The following is a 19,142-nucleotide window of genomic DNA, read 5'->3' as shown; positions in this document are numbered from 1 at the left end:
CGTGCTCTTACTCTGCTGCACACCAGCTGGTGGAGATAGGTGACAAGTTTGTAAGTTGTCGTGGTTGTGTTCGCCGAGCTGGGAATTTGTGTTGCAGACGTTTCGTCCCCTGTCTAGGTGACATCCTCGGTGCTTGGGAGCCTCCTGTGAAGCGCTTCTGTGTTGTTTCCTCCAGCATTTATAGTGATTTGTATCTGCTGCTTCCGGTTGTCAGTTCCAGCTGTCCGTTGCAGTGGCCGGTATGTTGGGTCCAGGTCGATGTGCTTATTGATAGTGCTCATCCACAGATTCAATCAATAAGCACATCGACCTGGACCCAATATACCGGCCACTGCAGCGGACAGCTGGAACTGACAACCGGAAGCGGCAGATACAAATCACTATAAATGCTGGAGGAAACATCACAGAAGCGCTTCACATGAGGCTCCCAAGCACTGAGGATGTCACCTAGACAGGGGACGAAACGTCTGCAACACAAATTCCCAGCTCGGCGAACAGAACCACAACAACGAGAACCTGAGCTAAAATCTTCTCCCAAACTTTGTAAGTTGTATTATCCTGTTTAAGACATCTCCTGCATAGACATGGTCATGACCTTCATGGGTCCAGTTCAGAGCTATACTTGAAGTTCCTCAGAAGCAGTTTCTCTCTCCGACCAGGTGCAGGTGAGAAACATTCCCCGTAGCGTGACCATGTACAGCCGAGGGGAGAACACGAGACTGGCACAGCCCAGAGACCACGTTACCTTCACCGGCAACTTCCTCACCATGATGTGGACCAGGTTCAGGCAGGTAGTTCAGGTAAGGGCTTGAGGGGACAGGTCAGACTGGAGTCCAGCTGTTGAGTATAGGACCTGGGAGGTCATGTTATGGCTACACAGGACACTGGTTAGATCACTTTTGGAATATTGTGCGCAGTTCTGGTCTCCCTCCTATCGGAACGATGTTGTGAAACTTGAATAGGTTCAGAAAAGATTTACAAAGATGTTGCCAGGATTGAAGGTTTGGGTACAGGGAGAGGCTGAATAGGCTGGGGCTGTTTTCTCTGGAGCATCAGTGGCTGAGGGGGTGACCTTATAGAGGTTTATAAAATCATGGGTAGGATAAATAGACAAGGTCATTTCCCTAGGGTGGGCGAGTCCAGAACTCAAAGGCATATGTTTAGGATGAGACAGGAAAGATATAAAAGGGACCTAAGGGGCAACCTTTTCACACAGAGGGCAGTGCTTCTATGGAATGAGCTGCCAGCAGAAGTAGTGGAGTCTGGTACAATTACAGCATGTTAAAAGGCGTCTGGATGGGTATATGATTAGGAAGGGTCCCAAGAGAAATGGGCCAAGTGCTGTCAAATGGGACTAGATTAGATTAGGATATCTAGTCGGCCTTAACAAGTTGGACCGAAGGGTCAATTTTGGTGCTATACACCTCTATGACTCTCTGACTGTCAGTCTCTGGAATCTCCTACAACCTCACAACCTTCCATGCACCCAGTGCTCCTTGATTTCTGACAGTTTCCATATTGCTGACCTACATTTGACCACCATCAATTGCTGAGATCCAAGTTGTCTCTCCTCATTGAAGATCTTAAGATCAACCTGTTTGGCCATGTGTGAACTGTTGTGCAAGGTTTTACAGTTCTGTATAAATACAAGTCATTGATGTTACCTGCAATGGTCAATCTCAACAAGATGACAGACCAAGCTTGTGTCCACTGAAGTTCAGAAGAGTTAGAGGTAACTTGGTTTAGACTGAGGGGACTTGACCATCCACAGTCAGACGAAATCTTAATGAATCACAAAGCAGGCTCGATGGGCCAAATGGCTTATTCCTGCATCTATCTCTTATTTTCAGCCATAGCGATTCAAGCACCCCATGCCCACAACTCTCAAAGGGGCCTTGTTCATCTAAGCTTGACAATTCCAAAGATGTGCAGGTTAGCTGAATTGGCCATTCTAAATTACTTGAGTGTTAGGTGCACTAGTCAGGGTTTAAATGTAGAGTAATAAGAGACTCAACTGCGCAATGCAAGATCAGGAGTGTGAGGCAACCGTGTCATCAAATGTTTTGGAGCTGCCCTTTCTGGAAGCTACAGTGCTCCTGCCCACCTTATAGAGGTTTATAAAATCATGAGGGGCATGGATAGGGTAAATAGACAAGGTCTTTTCCCTAGGGTGGGGGAGTCCAGAACTAGAGGGCATAGGTTTAGGGTGAGAGAGCAAAAATCTAAAATGGTCCAAAGGGACAACTTTTCCACACAGAGTGTTGCGGCTGTGGAATGAGCTGCCAGAGGAAGTGGTGGAGGCTATTAAAATCGCATTATTTAAAAGTAGGTGAGTGGGTATATGAATAGGAACGGTTTCGAAGGATATGGATCAAGTGCTGGCAAATGGGATTAGATTAGGTTAGGAAATCTGGTCGGCATGGACGAGTTGAGCCGAAGGGTCTGATTCTGTTGTGTACATCTGTTTGATTCCAACAATCCTGACGGACCAGCGCTAGGACCCGGTAGGCACAGAAGCCTGGAAGCGCCGCCCATAAGTGCGTCACAAAGCGGACCATGAATGTGCCGTACTCCCGAGGGAGCCAAGATGGCGGAGGCTAACCAGGATCTGATCCCAGCTAAAATCCCAGAACAATATACATGCGGGATTTGCAGGTTGTGAATCGAAGTTTGAGGTACAGTATTTAGTAAGCGTTTGCGAACACTCCGGCATTGCCTCCGCCGTCCCGCAGACTCCCCCCGCGCCTGGAGATGTGATTAAAAAAACCCTCTCTGAACGTTGGTATCAATGTCAATGCGCATGCCCAATAGGCTAGCGGTGGGGAAACTGCACATGCGCACCTTTCATCACCGCGGCGCATGGTGGGTAAAGGCATTGTCATTTGCCTGTCCTCGGATGCTGCCTGAATTGCTGTGCTCTTCCAGCACCACTGATCTAGAATCTGGTTTCCAGCATCTGCAGTCATTGTTTTTACCACCTTTATGACATTGAAGGAGCCAGAGTTGGACTGAGGTGCACAAAGTTAAAAATCACACAACACCCAGGTTACAGTCCAACAGGTTTATTTGGAAGCATTAGCTTTCGGAGCGCTGCTCCGTCAGCAGGTGGTTGTGGAAAATACGAGAGTAGGACAGAGAATTTATCGCGAACGTTTACAGTGTGATGCAACTGAAATTATATATTGGTCTTTTTCAACATATAATTTCCATTGCATCACACTGTAAACTTCTGCTATAAATTCTGTGTCCTCCGATCTTAACCTCCGCAACCACCTGATGAAGGAGCAGCGCTCCGAACCTGTTGGACTGTAACCTGGTGTTGTGTGATTTTTAACTTTGTACCCCTCTGGGTCACTCACCATCCTGCTCTGGAACGGTATCAGCTCTCCTTCATTTTCCCCGGGTCGGAATCCTGGCATTCCCTCCCTCATGTCGGTGTGGGTGCACTGCAGCGGTTCAAAATGCAGCTCACGGTTTTGTTTGGAGGAGCCGGTGTTGGACTGGGAAGTACAAAGATAAAGATCACACAACACCAGGTTACAGTCCAACAGGTTTATTTGGAAGCACTAACATTCAGAGTGCTGCTCCTTTAGGTGGCTGTGGAGTACAGCCACAAGGCACAGAATTTACAGCAAAAGATTACAGTGTCATGCAACTGAAATGATGCATTGAAAGAAAACTTAGATTGCTGTTAAGTCTTTCATCTTTTAGAATGACCATGTTGTTTTCAGTTCTTTCATATATAAAACCCAGAACCTTCTTTGAAGTTGCATTCTCAAATGAACTTTAACAAAAGCTGCCATATCAGCCCAGATAATGCACTGAATGTGTGAGTCTGCCTGTACCTCAACGTTCAGATTGGTTCTAATCTAAAAAAGGGATTGACAGAATCTTACATGGATTTGTGCAGTTTTTGAGCAAGATAAAATGTAATTCTGCAAGTACAAATTCACCCCACTAACCTATATGTTGTGTGTGGATGTGGATATGTGTGTAGGGGGGAGGGGGGGGAGAGGGGTTTGAGTGTCTGTGAGAGAGTGTAAAGGGTTATAAGGCTGTGAGAAGGTGCATGTGGGAGTGTATGTGTGAGCATATGAGAGAGAGTTTATGTATGAGAGAGGGTCTGTGTGCGTGTGTGCATCTGTAGGTGTGTGTGTGTAGGAGTGTCAATGTCTATGTGTGTATAGTGCAGTGGGGTCACCTATAGTGTGATATGGACTCAAGGTCCCGTTTGAGGCCATCCTCATGGGTACCAAACTTGGCTATCAACTCTGCTTGGACACTTTGCACTGTTGCTCGTTCCGAAGTCCATCTTGTAGGATGGTCAACCGAAGGTCCGAGGCCGAATGTCTCAGACCGCTGAAGTATTCTCCGACTGCGAGGGAATACTCCTGTCTGTTGATTATTATGCAGTGTCCATTCATCCGTTACCGTAGCCTCTGCTCATTCTCACCAATGTACCATGCCTCAGGGCACCATTGCCTGCAGCATATGAGATAGACAACGTTGGCCAAGTCACATGAGTACCTGGCAAGTACATGGTGGAAGGTGTCCCCACATGTAATGGTGGTATCTGTGTCAACACTCCGACACATCTTGCAGCGTCTACCAGAACAAGGTTGTATGGTGATTTCCTGAAAGCCGGAAAGTTTGCTGTGAACAATGATCTGTTTGACGTTTGGCGGTTGTTTAAAGTCAAGAAGCGGAGGCGTGGGGAAGGTCTTGGCAAGGTGCTCATCCTCATTGATAATGTGTTGCAGGCTGCAAAGAACATAGCGTAGTTTTTCGACTCTTGGGAAATACTGGACAACGAAGAGTACCCGGTCGTTTGCAGCTCCTGTCTGTCTCCTGAGGAGGTCGTTACGCTTTCTCACTGTGGCACATCGGAACTGGTGGTCGATGGGTTGAGCATCGTACCCCATTCTTATGAGGGCATCCTTGAGTACCATCAGGTTCCTGTCAAGTTCCTCCTCATCTGAACAGATCCTATGTATGCGTAGTGCTTATCCGTAGGGAATGGCAGTTTTAATATGTTTAACGTGCAAGGTGGAAGAGTGTAGTATTGTGAGGTTATCTGTGGGTTTTCGGTAGAGTGAGGTGCTGAGGTCCCCATCCTTGATGGAGATGCATGTGTCCAAGAATGATACAGATACTAGAGAATAGTCCATGATGAGTTTGATGGTGAGAAACTCTGTGATATCACTGTGTAGTTGTTTCAGTGTCTCCTTGCCATGGGACCATAGGAAGAACATGTCATTGATATACCTGGTGTATAGTTTTGGTTGGAGGTCCTGCATATAGAATAAGTCTTGTTTGAACCTGTGCATGAAAATGATGGCATATTAGAGTGCAATTTTGTTTCCTCTGGCTGTTCATGCCACACTACAGGTGACCCAACTGCACTACATATGTGTGCACACACACTCCTACAGACCCATAAGCTCACGCAGACCCTCTCTCATATACAAGCTCTCTCTCATACACTCACACACGCACCCTCTCACAGTCACTCATACCCCCCTGCATGCACACACCCACATGCACACATATTTAAGTTTGTGAGGTGAACTTGTACTTGCAGAATTACATTTTTATTTTGCTCATAAACTGCATGAATCCATGTAAGATTCTGTCAATCCTTTTTTTTAAGATTAGAAACAGTCTGAACATTGGGGCACAGACAGCCTCACACAGGGCACCTCACACCTTTAATGCATTATCTGGCCAACATGACCCCTATTGTTAAAGTTCACTTCAGAAGGTAACTTTAAGAAAGTTCTGGGATTTAGATATTAAAAAACTGAAACCAGCATGCCCATTCTGAAAGATGCAAGACTTACCAAACAATTTAGGTCTTTTTCAATATATAATTGCAGTTATATCACACTGTAAACCTTTCCTATAAATTCTGTGTCCTACAACTTTATACTCCATAACCACCTGATAAAGGAGCAGCACTCCGAAAGCTAGTGCTTCCAAATAAGCATTTTGGACTATAACCTGGTGTTGTGATTTTTATCTCTCCCATTGGTAGCAATGTCACGGCGCATGCCCCTACTCCAGTGGGAAGGGGAACTACACCTGCATACCTTCATTACTGTGGCAGATGCTGGGTAAAGGCACTGTTATTGCTGACATTGTTAGCTATAATTTCGACGTGCCGGTGTTGTACTGGGGTGGGAAAAGCTAAAAAGCTCCATGACATTGTAACCCTTTTGCTATAAATTCTGTGAGATATGGTCATGTTCCACACCTACCTGATGAAGAGGCAGTGCCACCAACAGGAGGTTAATAGAAAGAAGAACTAAAGGAGGAGTGAAATTGAGCCAGTGTCGGAAAGGGAGGAAAGGCATTGAGCCAGGCATGAGGGAGGGAGAGCAGGAATGAAGCAAGGGGTGGAAGGGGGATGAAAGTAATGGATTGAAGGAGGATGGTAGCAGAATGGAGTTGGTGTGGAGAGGAGGGAGAATAATGGAGTGAGGGAGGGGGAAGAGGAATCGAGCTGGAGTGGGAGGAGGGAGATTAATGGAGCTGGAAAGTGGGGGAGGGGAATGGAATGGAGCCAGGGCCTAAGCAGTGGGAGAGGAATGCAACCTGTTGAGTGTAGGGAAGAGAAGAGGAGAATACATCCAAGGTGAGGCGAGGAGAGGAATTGCATGCAAGGTGAGAGTAATGGAGTATAGGGTGGGACAAGGACTTGAACTAGGGGTTCGGGGTGGAGAGTAATGGACATATCATTCTAGGAATGGGGAAACGAATGGAGCCAGGTGTAGAAGGAGGTAGGAGAGGAATGAAGCCAGGTATTAACAGTGCCCAAGTCCTCAATAAGATCATGCAGGATCCACGCTTGCAACTCTGTGGCATTTTCTGAGAAACAGTTTCAAACAGAGTCGAGTGCATGTGCGATCATCTTGGTAATGTAAAATGAGTGGACAATGCTTCATGTTCTCAGTGGCCAGAAGACTGGGTGAATGGTCAACTCTTCTGATCCAACTCCCCCAATAATGTTCTGACTACTCTCTCATTCCCTCACATGCCCTTTGTGCTCTTCCTCACTCTGCCCCATGTTTCCTACTCATGGTCTCATTCATTCATCTCTCTGGCACTTGTAATCTTCATGTTGTGACCACACTTCTTAAACTCTGGGCACTCTACACCTCTTCACCTCCTTTTGTTCCTCTCCTACTCACACTCTATCCCTCTTTACCAGTTTTTCCCTGACTTACACCCCATTCACTCTTTGTTCCGAGCTCTCTCGGTCTTTTGCTTTTCCCTTCTCTTTTTTTCTCGTTCACCATTTCTTTCCTGCTTCCCATCACAGGGGAACTTTTGGATGGTCCAGACTTTTTTTTTAAACAAGCTGGCAGCTTTCATGCTCACACGTTCCTCTTGTCTGCCCCAGAAATTATTGGACTCTTTCAGCTCCATATCATTGTATTCTTTTGTCTTTTGGTCTGTTCTCTTGCTCTCTTTCTCACTCACTCTCTCACTGTTCTGTTCGAAACAAACTTGACAGGGCATTAGCAAAGGAGGATTTGCAGTCGGGAACCTCGAACCAAGCATTGCACCAGGACTTAAGAGAGGCACCACACTTGTCATCAACAAAATATCATTGAATTTTGAACATGGAAGAAAAAGGCCCCCTTCAAACTAGGAAGGAACCATATACATGTTGTATGTGTGGACAAGGCTTCAGCCAATCAGCTGGCCTCACAAACCACAAATGTAGTCACACTGGGAAGAAACTGTTCATCTGCTCAGACTGTGGGATGGGATTCGCTCAGTCAGCCCACCTCCTGCGACACCAGTGGGTTCACACTGAAGAGAGACCGTTAACGTGCTCTGAGTGTGGGAAGGGATGCACACACTCATCCAGTCTGTTGAGACACCAGCGAGTTCACACCGAAGAGAGACCTTTTAAATGTCCAGACTGTGAGAAATGCTATAAAAGTACCAGCAGTCTGATGTCCCACCTCCGTGTTCACACTAACGAGAGACCTTTTAAATGTCCAGACTGTGAGAAATGCTATAAAAGTTCGGGAGAGTTGATGTCCCATCAACGTGTTCACACTGAGGAGAGACCGTATAAATGCCCAAACTGTGGAAAATGCTATAAAAGTTCAGGAGAGTTGATGTCCCATCTGCGTGTCCACACTGATGAGAGACCATTTAAATGCTCAGACTGTGGGATGTGCTTTAAACGTTCCAGTAATCTCACATCCCACAGCCATGTTCACACTGACAAGAGACCATTCAGATGCTCTCACTGTGGGACTACGTTCAGGCAATCATCTCAACTCACTAAACACCAGCGAGTCCACACTGGGGAGAGACCCTTTACCTGCAATGAGTGTGGGAAAGGATTCACTCAGTCATCCCACCTTCTCACGCACCAGCTAGTTCACACTGATAAGAGACCTTTTAAATGTTCGGACTGTGGGAAATGCTTTAAAAGTTCCAGGGAACTAATCCACCACTACCATGTTCACACTGAGGAGAGAGCATTTGCATGTCCAGACTGTGGAAAGTGCTTTAAAAGTTCAGGGGAACTAATGCGGCATCAACGTGTTCACACTGAGGAGAGACCATTCAGATGTTCTCACTGCGGGGCTGGTTTTAAGCGATCATCTGACCTCATTGTACACCAGCGAATTCACACTGGAGAGAGACCATTCTCCTGCATGGACTGTGGGAAGGGATTCACTCACTCATCCAACCTGCTGAGACACCAGCGTGTTCACAAGTGACTATGTGTTGAATGTTGCTGTTAACCACATAATGGAAACAACCATGTTCATTGTGTCTGTCGATGTTGATAACATCCAGTCTGGGTTTACATGTATAGCCTGAGTAAACGTCAAATAAATCAGCTCTGTGTCAGTTCATTAAATATTCACAGTAGTTCATTCTGAAGGGCTCTCCCTCTCCCCGTCACCTCCATCCTCACCTCCAACAAGTGGGAGGAACTCATGGAGCTTCTTTATCATGACATTGCGACAATCCAATCTTCCGTTTCTGTTGATTAGGTATATTTTTAGATTACATTACAGTATGGAAACAGGCCCTTCGGCCCAACAAGTCCACACCGACCCGCCGAAGCGAAACTCACCCATATCCCCACATTTACCCCTTACCTAACACTACGGGCAATTTAGTATGGCCAATTCACCTGACCCTGCACATCTTTGGACTGTGGGAGGAAACCGGAGCACCCGGAGGAAACCCACACAGACACGGGGAGAACGTGCAAACTCCACACAGTCAGTCGCCTGAGGCGGGAACTGAACCCGGATCTCTGGCGCTGTGAGGCAGCAGTGCTAACCACTGTGCCACCGTGCCACCATTTAGTGTCATGTGTATTTTGTTACAAATACTGCTCCACTCTCTGGCACCATCTTAGAGTCCTGGAGATGTCCAGCATAGAAACAGACTAGCGGTGCAATTTGTCCATGCCGACTAGATATTTTTCAATAATCTCTTTCCGTTTGCCAGCATTTGGCCCAAATTCCAATAAACCTTTCCTATTCGTGTATCCATCCAGATGTCTGTTAAATGTTAAAAACCACACAACACTCGGTTATAGTCCGACAGATTTATTTGGAAAAGCAAGCTTCTGGAGTGCTGCTCTTTATCAGTTAGCTGGCAGAGTAGGATCATAGGACAGAGAATTTATAGTAAAAGATCGTAGCGTCATACAACTGGTGCGTTCTATTGAACAAACCTAGATTGCTCGTAAGTCTTTTATCTTTCAGGGTGGGTTGCAGGTTTTGATTGATTAATATGTAAATCCTAGAAATTCTTTAAGTCATTTTCTCAAGATAACTTAAGCTTTTATATAAAAAAGTGACATCTCAGCTCAGGCAATTCATTAAAGGTGTAGGTTAGTATCTGAATTTATTCCAGTCTAGAGTCAGACTGGTTCTATTCCCAGAATAGGAATTTACAAAATGTCACATGGATTATAAAAAAAACATGACTGCCTACAGATTGTGTGCTTTTTGAACAAAATAGAATGTATCTGCAAATACAATTCTGCACATGCAAATTCACCCCGAGATATGCGTGTGCATGTGAGGGAAAGAGAGAGAGTGTGTGTGACTCTGTGTGTGCGTATGAGAGTGTGTGTATGTGTTTGCTTGATAGTGTGCGTGCATGTGGATGTGATGGAGTGCATGCCTGTGAGTGGGTGTGTGCGCATGGGTATGAGTGTGGGGTTTGTGTGATTATGCCTGAAAGAGAGTGTGTCTATTAAAGAGGGTCTGCTTGAGTGTGTAGGTATGTAAGAATATGTGTGTATGTGTGCTTGTGTCTGAGTGTGTGTGAGAGAGTGTATAGTTTAGCGGGGTTACCTGTCGTGTGACATGAACCAGAGGTCCCAGTTCAGGCTATCTTTATGGGTACTGAACTTGGATATCAGCCTCTGCTCAACCACTCTCCATTGTTGCCTATACAAAGTCCACCTTCGAGGACAGTCAACTGAAGATCCGAAGCTGAATATCCCTGACTGCTGAAGTGTTCCATGTCTGGGAGGGAACGTCACTCTCTGGCATTTGTTGCACGATGTCCATTTGTCCATTGTCATAGCGTCTGCTTAGTCTCGCCATTGTACCATGCCTCGGGGCATCCCTACCTCCAGTGAATCGGGCAGACCATGCTGGCCGAGCGACTTGAGCCATATGATGGGTAGTGCTCCATGTTTAATGGTGGTATCCATGTTGTTGCTCTGACATCTTGCAGTAGTTGCCATAACACGGTTATATGGTGTTGTGGTTGATGTCCTGAAGGCTGGGCAGTTTGCTGCAAATAATGGTCTGTTCACGGCTTGTATTTTGTTTAAAGGTGAGAACTGGAGGCATAAGGCAGGTCTTTGCTCTAAGTTCTGTGTTCTATGATCTTACTCCAATATCTATCTGACAAAGGAGCAGCGTTCTGAAAGTTTGAACTTTCAAATAAACCTGTGGGACTATAACCTGGTGTTGTGTGATTTTTTTTAACTTTGTCCACCCCAGCCTAACACTGGCACATCCACATCATGGCTACCATCGACACTTAAATGTTGTAATTGTGCTAGCTGCCACTACCTCCACAAGCAGCCTAGTCCACACATGCATCACTCTCTGCATGAAAAAGGAGAATGGTGCATGTGTGGAGTGGACTGCTGGGGAAGTGTTGGAGGTTGGCTAAAACACAGAAAAAAAAGTAACACATAGAATATAAAGGCAGAGAATAAACAAAGTTTACAATCCTTCTCGTTCAGTGCTCAGCCATGGCTGGATTAAGACTCCTTCACCTGACGCTGCGACCATCACCAGTATGAAACAGTTGGCCAGCCTCGTGTCCCTTCACTGCTACCAGAACAAGCCACGCTCTGTCGCTCTTGCCTCCACCCATACCACCACTAGATCAGACCTCATTGGACTGACTTCACTGATGCTGCTGCTAACAATGCTTCCAGGTCCCACACAAAGGTCCTTACTCCCCTCTGGAACTACTGATATGAATCTGTACTGAACACACCTCAATCTCACGACCATGTTCTTCAGAAGTAGTTAAATAAAGCATAAAAAATTTTAAGAAGTGAAAATAATGAGAAAACGAGAAGGAGCAACCGAGCTCCATGCCCAGGAGTCCAACTCTGCTACTGTCATCCAGCTGAAGTATTTTGCCACATTTCTGTCTGGCAACATCGTGCTCCAGCTCTTTCCCGCTCGCCCCCACCCTACCAGGCAAAATGTCTCAAGACTTGTCTTGAGTGAGCTACTTTATTGACATTGCCCTACTGTTCTAACTTGGATCATGGGGCTTCCCTTGCCAATAGCTCAACGGGCTAGACTGCATAAAGTTCTTCCCCATCTCCGGTCAGAATACCCATCTTTCTCCAATTACTCTCCAATTTCCCTTCATTCTATTAAAGCTGGTCTTGTTGACAGTGATTCTAGTTCCACTAAATTGCAGACAAATCAATCTCCCATGTTAATTGGTATTGTTAACTGTTCATTCTCTCTTCTCATTTTATCCTTCATGCCTTTGAATTGATCAATCTTATTAAAAAGAAATTTGACTCTTCTGAGCAAGATAACCCTCCATCGCAGACTTACCTTCCAAGATGGCGACAGAGTAGGATGCTTCAGTCAGAGCTCATCTGCTCACCAGTTCCTTTTTTCTCCTCTTTATAGCTTTTGTTCTTCCGCCACTACCCCACACCCCAAACTTTGGATTGCGCTATCGTGCCTGGGAATGGAGCTGTAGGAGATGTTTGGGGCTCAAAGCTGGGTGGGAGCAGCACACGTAGGCCGACCCCCATGGAGCAGCGGCGGGCTGTGTGGGCTGAGACCTGGGCCAAGTCCCAGAGCAGCGGTAGAACGGACCAGAGCCGGAGCAGCTTCACAGCAAGTCATGGATGGAGGCTGACCCATGAAGGAAGTGTTCTGAGGCCAGCAGGCATGGACTCATGGTGGAAGGAGAGTAGAACTAAAGTACTTTATGGCCTTTTTATTATCATTCTAGATTTTACACTTTAACAACACTTGATATATCTGTGACTAGGTACTCTGTACTTAAGATGGTGCCAAGAGGTGACATTACAAACTTTTCACTGAACTCATTGGAGAGTACGTGACAATAAAGGTTATACTTTTTCTATTCTTTCCTCTCTAAAGTCCTCAAATGTTGGTCTGATATTATTCATCTACATTCTGCCACCAGATGCTTCGGCAGTTATCAAGCAGTTTATCAGATGAGCCTACAAGGTGTTCGAAATTATCAACAATTTTGACATTAGAGAGAGGTTGAATAGGATCGGGCTGTTTTCCCTGGAGCATCGGAGTCTGAGGGGTGACCTTATAGAGATTTATGACATCACGAGGGGCTTGGATAGGATAAATAGACAAAGTCTTTTCCCTGCGGTGGTGGAGTTCAGAACTAGAGGGCATTGGTTTAGGGTCAGAGGGGAAAGATATAAAAGAGACCGAGGGGACAATGTTTTCACACAGAGAGTAGTATATGTATGGAATGAGCTGCCTGAGGAAATGGTGGAGCCTCGTACAATTTCAACATTTACAAGGCATCTGGTTGGGTATATGAATAGGAAGGATTTGGAGAGATATGGGCCGGATGCTGGCAGGTGGGACTAGATTGGGTTGGGATATGTGGTCGGCATGGACAGGTTGGAGTGAAGGGTCTGTTTCCGTGCTGTACACCTCTATGACTCTGCGACTGTATGACAGGACAGACAAGGGCATTCTTTTCCACCGGTCATCAAATATTGTGGTGCTGGAAAAGAACAGCCTCTCAGGAGGCATCCGAGGAGCAGGAGATTCGACATTTCGGGCATAAGCCCTTCATCAGGAATGAATGAGGAAGGGGGTATAACCAAAACTTCGCTTCTCCTCTTCCTTGGATGCTGCCTAACCAGCAGTAAGTTTCCAGCACCTCACTCTTCGACTCTGATATCCATCATGTGCAGTGCTCAATTTCTCCCTGTTCCACCAGTTGGTGTGGACATTACTGGCCGGGTGGGGGGAGTGGTTACAATTTCAAGAGAGCTGGGAGTGAGATCAGGAGAACTTCTTTGCTCAGACTTTAGGATTTGGATCGTGTTGTCTGGGAGAATGGATTCTATTCAAGATTTCAAAAGAGAGAAGATTACATATTTCAAAGCGATTATTTGGAAAGCTATGGAAAGAGGTCTGCCCAATGCATAATGGGCGAAATGGCCACCTTTTGGACGACAGCCTTTCTATCATATTAATTGGTAACTTAACAAGAGAAGCACATAGGAATAGCATGATGCCGTTTACCCTTTGAAGCTGTTCCACCATTCATTCAGATCATGACTGCTTTGTAAGTTATCTCCATCGACTCACTTTGCTTCACATGCTTTAATATTTTGACAGAAAAATCTACTCGCCCTCTTGTGGACTGGACTAGACTCCCTCAAAACATATCAAGAAGGCAACCCAGACCCTAAATTTCTACCTGTTGTAAGCAGGTGTTTAGTGGATATTTCAGGAGTGATGCAGTTGGCCCAACAAATCAATTTCAAGAAAAAAAAACAATTTATTTATACACAAACAAAAGTAAACCGAATTTAGAATAACATAACTATTTTAAAACCTAATCGACTCTAATCCTGTTCCAAATACTTTCAACATTCCCATAAAATAGCCCTTGGCAAAGAAAGGTAAATTGAAACATAGGTTCTTACTGGAGTGATGTCAGTGAGAGTGAGAGAGAGAGAGAATCAGCATGGAGCGTTACTTTGAACAGCAGCCTCAAAAACTGATTGCATACTAATATCAAACCAAACCAAACTACAGAAGAGCTGAACTGGGAGAACTAATCACTCTCCTTTCATTGTACAAAAAAAGCTTGCAATCTTCTTCATGCAGATGAAGCTAGACATATTGGAACCTTTGGTTTTATGATCCGTCTGAAAAAAAATGAAGAACAACATAACCGTGTTAAAGGAACAGCATCGTCACACCACCCCCTTGAAAAATGAACTATCAATATACAAAGATGGCTTCATTTTAAAATTCTTCAATATTACATTGTTAGTGCACTACAACACAAATACTCTACATAGACTATGAACATGCAATAATGCACTGCTGCATTCTGTTTTAGTCCATTTACGCCTGCCACCAAATTCCTCAGTTTCGCATCCGGGTCTCGACAATGCACGGGCAATCACGTTTTCTCGTACTGCCACATGTACAATGTTCAAACTGTATGACTATAACAACAAGTTCCAACTAGGCAGTCCTAGTTCCAACTTTAGTACTTAAAGTTCTCCACAAACTTTAATGAGTTATGATCGTTTTACGTGGTTGCCTCAGATACATTACTGGAAACATAAACTTTGAAATGTTGTAACTCCAACACCAAGACTCCTTCCCAACTTTTGAATATGTTTGCTGATGAATGTTCAGCTTTCCTGGATATATATCCGATAGTTCTTACTATCTTCTCATCGTCTTCCCACAAGAGCATAGCACTGACACCCACATCAGTCAAAATCGATAGACACCTTGAATGACTTTTCACAATTTGAAGTAGCTAATACAGAGACAATGACTAACAGAGTTTTCAGGCTGTCAAATATCTTCTAGCAGTGTGTTGTCCACGGAAACCTCTTGACTTAATTTAGTAGATCAGTGAGTGGAGCAGCCACACTGGAGGATAGCAAATGTTGTTGGCTTATTCAAGAAGGGGAATAGAGACAACACTGGATATTATAGATCAGTGAGCCCTACTTCTGTTGTGGGTAAAGTATTGCAAAGGACTATATGAGAGAGGATTTATAATCATCAAAATGGAATAAGTTTATTCAGGATAGTCAACACTGTTTTGTGAAGGATTGGTCGTGCCTCGTAAACGTTATTGACTTCATTGAGAAGGTAAACAAACAGGTGAATGAGCTTAAATCGGTTGATGTGGTGCATATAGATTTCAGTAAGGCATTTGATAAGGTTCTCCACGGTAGGCTATTGCACAAAATAAGGACAGATTGGATTGAGGGTGATTTAGCGGGTTGGATCAAAAAATGGCTCGCTGAAAGAAGACAATGAATAGTGCTTCATGGGAAATATTCATCCTGGAATTCAGTTACTAGTGGGGTACTGCAAGGATCTCTTTTGGGTTCAGTGTTGTTTGCTATTTTTATAGATGACCTGGATAAGAGTATAGAAGAATGGGTTAGTAAATTTGCGGATGATACTAAGATCAGTAGAGTTGTGGATAGTGATGAAGGGTGTTATAGGTTACAGAGAGACATAGATAAGCTGCAGAGCTGGAATGAGAGATGTCGAATGGAATTTAATCCTTGAAATTTTGAGATAATTCACTTTGGAAAGAGTAACAGGATTGCAGAGTACTGGGCTAATGTTAAGACTCTTGGTAGTGTCGATGAGCAGAAAGCTCTCGGTGGCCAGATACATAGATCCTTGAAAGTTGTCACCCAGGTTGATTGCGTTGTTAATAAGGTATATGGCATGTTAGCTGTTATTGGTAGATGGGTTGAGGTTCGGAATCACGTGATCATGCTGCTGCTGTGCAAAACTCTGGTGCAGCCACACTTAGACTATTGCATACAGTTCCGATCACCACATTATAGGAAGGGTGTGGAAGCTTTGGAAAGGGTTCAGAGGAAATTTTCTGGGATTTTGCCTGGTATGGAGGGAAGGTCTTACGAGGAAAGGCTGAGGGACTTGAGGTTGTTTTCGTTAGGTAAAAGAAGGTTGAGAGGTGACTTAATTGAGACATATAAGATAATCCAAAGGTTAGAAAGGTTGGGCAGTGAGAGTCATTTTTACTTGGATGGCAATGGCTAGCACAAGTAGGCATAGCTTTAACTTGGGTGATAGAAAGAGTACAGATGTCACAGGAAGTTTCTTTACTCAGAGAGTAGTAAGGGTGTGGAACATTCTGCCTGCAACAGCAGTACACTCGCCAACTTTCAGGGCATTTAATTAGTCATTGGATAGGCATATGTACGAGAATGGAACAGTGTCAGTTAGATGGGCGTCAGACTGGTCCCACAGGTTAGCACAACACTGAAGGCCAAAGGGCCTATACTGCGTTGTAATGTCCTATGTTCTATTTCTATTGCTATACTTTGGTATGAAGTTTTGATAAAATCCACTTAATCCCAGGAATCATGATTATACTGTTGTTGTCAATGGTATGTGAATCTCCTCATTTACCCTTGTTTTTGCATTCTGTGGAGCCATTTGTCCATGTCAAACAACATGGCCCAGGAAGGTGACTTCGGCTTTAGCAAATTCAATTTCAGCCAGTTTAATAATCAAACCTGCCTCCCGAAGTGAAGTGAACAATTCTGATAAATGCTGCAAATACTCCTTCGACGTGTGACTAAATGTCACCAAGTCACCAATAAAAAAAAGAGTATTCCTGAAATGACGTTATTGGTAAATCTTTAAAATGTGGCTGCTTGATTTTTCATACTAAATGGCACAACTTTAAACTTATATAGTTCATTCGGCGTTACAAAAGCCGAAATTGACTTTGCTCTTTCAGGCAAAAGCACCTGCCACTACCCTCTGGGCATTTTCACCTTAGAAATAAAAGTTGTTTGCCTCATCTTTTCAATACAGTAGTGGAATCGGAATTGCATCAGTCTTCATAACTGCAGTGACTTTGCAACAGTCCACGCAAAACCGTTGGGTACCATGTGGTTTTGGCAAAACTACAATGAGTGAGCTCCAGGCACTGTAACTCGCTTCAATTATGTCGTCTTGGAGCATGCTTTCTATCTCCTTTTGAACCTGTGCCAACTATAGATGGTCATGCCTATAAGGGATTTGCTTAATCGTAACACCATTTCCTATATCTATGTCATGCACAACCACGTTCGTATTCCCAACTTATTTCCACATATCTTCCCATGTGATATCAATAACTCTGTAAGTTAATTTCAAATTTTCGCTGGAAAATAACTCAATCGTTTATCCGATTTTTTTGACAATTTCCATATTGTCCAATTTAATTTGAGGAATGTTCAATACGGAATCCTCTGAACTTGGCTCTTCACGCTAGGTTGTAATCAATTACAGTCTTTTTTTTTTGTTTTCCTTGCCTGCAAAAATACCTGTTGAGCATATTTACATGACACAATCTGGCAGATTTCTTTCTGTCTGGAGTCCCTATCAAATAGTTCACGTCAGTCAATCTCGTTTTGACTTGACAAAGTCCACTAAACTTTGCTTGTAAAAGTTCACCTCTCAATGAAATTAATACTAACACCTTATCTCCGAGAGCAAAATTGCAAGTTTTTGATTCCTTGTCTGCTTTCTGTTTCATTGTATCCCGTGATACTTTTAAATGCTTTCTGCCCAAATCTCCCGCTCCATTTAAACAGTTCCTTAAATTTCACACATAATTCAAAATGTGATCTGTGAATTCCGACTTGCCAGTTTCTTCTGAATCAATTTTAGCTGACCTCTCACTTTATGCCCAAGAATTAATGCAAGTGGACGAAATTTGGTCGATTCATTTGGCACATCACCAATGGCAAAAAAAAATATAAACTGAATTCCTTTTGCCCAATCATTTGGTTAATCTTGATATTAGCCCTGAGTATAGTATTTTATGTCTGATGCCACCTTTCCATTGTTACTTGTTCCAAATGGTATGCAGCAAATTTGAATTGGTTTCTTCCCAAACTGTCAATAACATCCTTGAATAATTTTGTTATAAAGTTTGACCCTTATTAGGATTGTATCGCTGTGGGTAATCCAAATTTACTAAAAATTTTGAGTAACTCGTCTTCAATCCTTTTAGCTGTGATACTGTGTAATCGAATGGCCTCTGGCAATCTACTGGATACATTCACTATTGCTCAAAAAATACTCATTCCCACTTTTTTTTTAGGTAGGCGTCCTATGCAATAAATTAAGGCTCAAATGCAGGAATAGGTATTAAAGGTGCGGGTTTCATTACTGCCCTTGGTTTTCCAATTACCTGGCAGGTATGATATGTCTGGCATGTAAGCTTTGAAAGGTTCAAATCAGTGACTCACCGCTCCTGACAGGCCCCTGGTCCAACCTTCCGCCCTTTGACCTGCTGCTGCTGCTGCTGCAGAAAAACAGAAACTGAGGGCTCCAGCGCTCGAGGTAAATTTTTACAGGTTCAAATCAGTGACTCGCCACTCCTGACAGGACCCTGGTGCAAGCTCCCACCCTTTTAGCTGGTTCTAGTGCTGCTGCTGCTGTGAAACAGGAACAGAATACTATGATAAATCCCATCCAGCCTAGGGGACTTATCTATTTTCACATTTTCCAGAATAGCTGACATGTCCTCATTATGAACTTTAATCCCGTCCAGTCTAATAAGCTGCGTTCAGTATTCTCCTCGATAACATTTTCTTTTTGCAGTGTGAATTGTGACGAAAAATATTAATTTAATGCCTCTCCTATCTCCTGTGAATTCACGTGCAAATTCCCAATACTGTCCTTAATCGGCCCTCATCTCACTCCAGTCATTATTTTATTCCTGAGATACCTATATAAATCTTTAGGCTTTTCCGTGATCTGACCTGTCATACACTTCACATGTCCCCACCTGGCTCTTGTCAGCTCTCTCTTCAGGCCCTTCCCTGCCAACTTTTAACTTAGAAGTGC

General features: G+C 44.1%; 1 protein-coding gene and 1 long non-coding RNA gene across 3 annotated transcripts in view; both read left to right on the top strand.

The window, feature by feature from the left end:
- Positions 1–12,655, top strand: part of LOC122543512 (uncharacterized) — a 36,007-nt gene extending 23,352 nt beyond the window's left edge. For both annotated transcript variants that reach the window (XR_015751226.1, XR_015751227.1), the window contains one exon: positions 12,177–12,655. This is a non-coding gene — a long non-coding RNA (uncharacterized LOC122543512). The remainder of the gene's footprint in view (positions 1–12,176) is intronic.
- Positions 660–10,984, top strand: LOC148143464 (uncharacterized). Its single transcript, XM_087974201.1, has 3 exons — positions 660–800; positions 2,493–2,675; positions 7,517–10,984. Exon 3 carries the CDS (start codon positions 7,626–7,628, stop codon positions 8,745–8,747), a length of 1,122 nt encoding a protein of 373 aa, XP_087830327.1. The 5' UTR covers positions 660–800; positions 2,493–2,675; positions 7,517–7,625; the 3' UTR covers positions 8,748–10,984.
- Positions 12,656–19,142: the final 6,487 nt, after the last annotated feature.

Source organism: Chiloscyllium plagiosum, unplaced genomic scaffold, assembly GCF_037043375.1.
Source record: "Chiloscyllium plagiosum isolate Xiang-an unplaced genomic scaffold, Cpla_swu_hap1 HiC_scaffold_27, whole genome shotgun sequence".
Lineage (NCBI taxonomy): Eukaryota > Metazoa > Chordata > Chondrichthyes > Orectolobiformes > Hemiscylliidae > Chiloscyllium > Chiloscyllium plagiosum.
The sequence above is the reverse complement of the archived record's forward strand: the minus strand, read 5'-3'. Positions and strand labels throughout refer to the sequence as shown.

Excerpts from the sequence above, each read along its gene's own strand:
- LOC148143464 (XM_087974201.1), top strand. The coding sequence starts at position 7,626 with ATGGAAGAAAAAGGCCCCCTTCAAACTAGGAAGGAACCATATACATGT.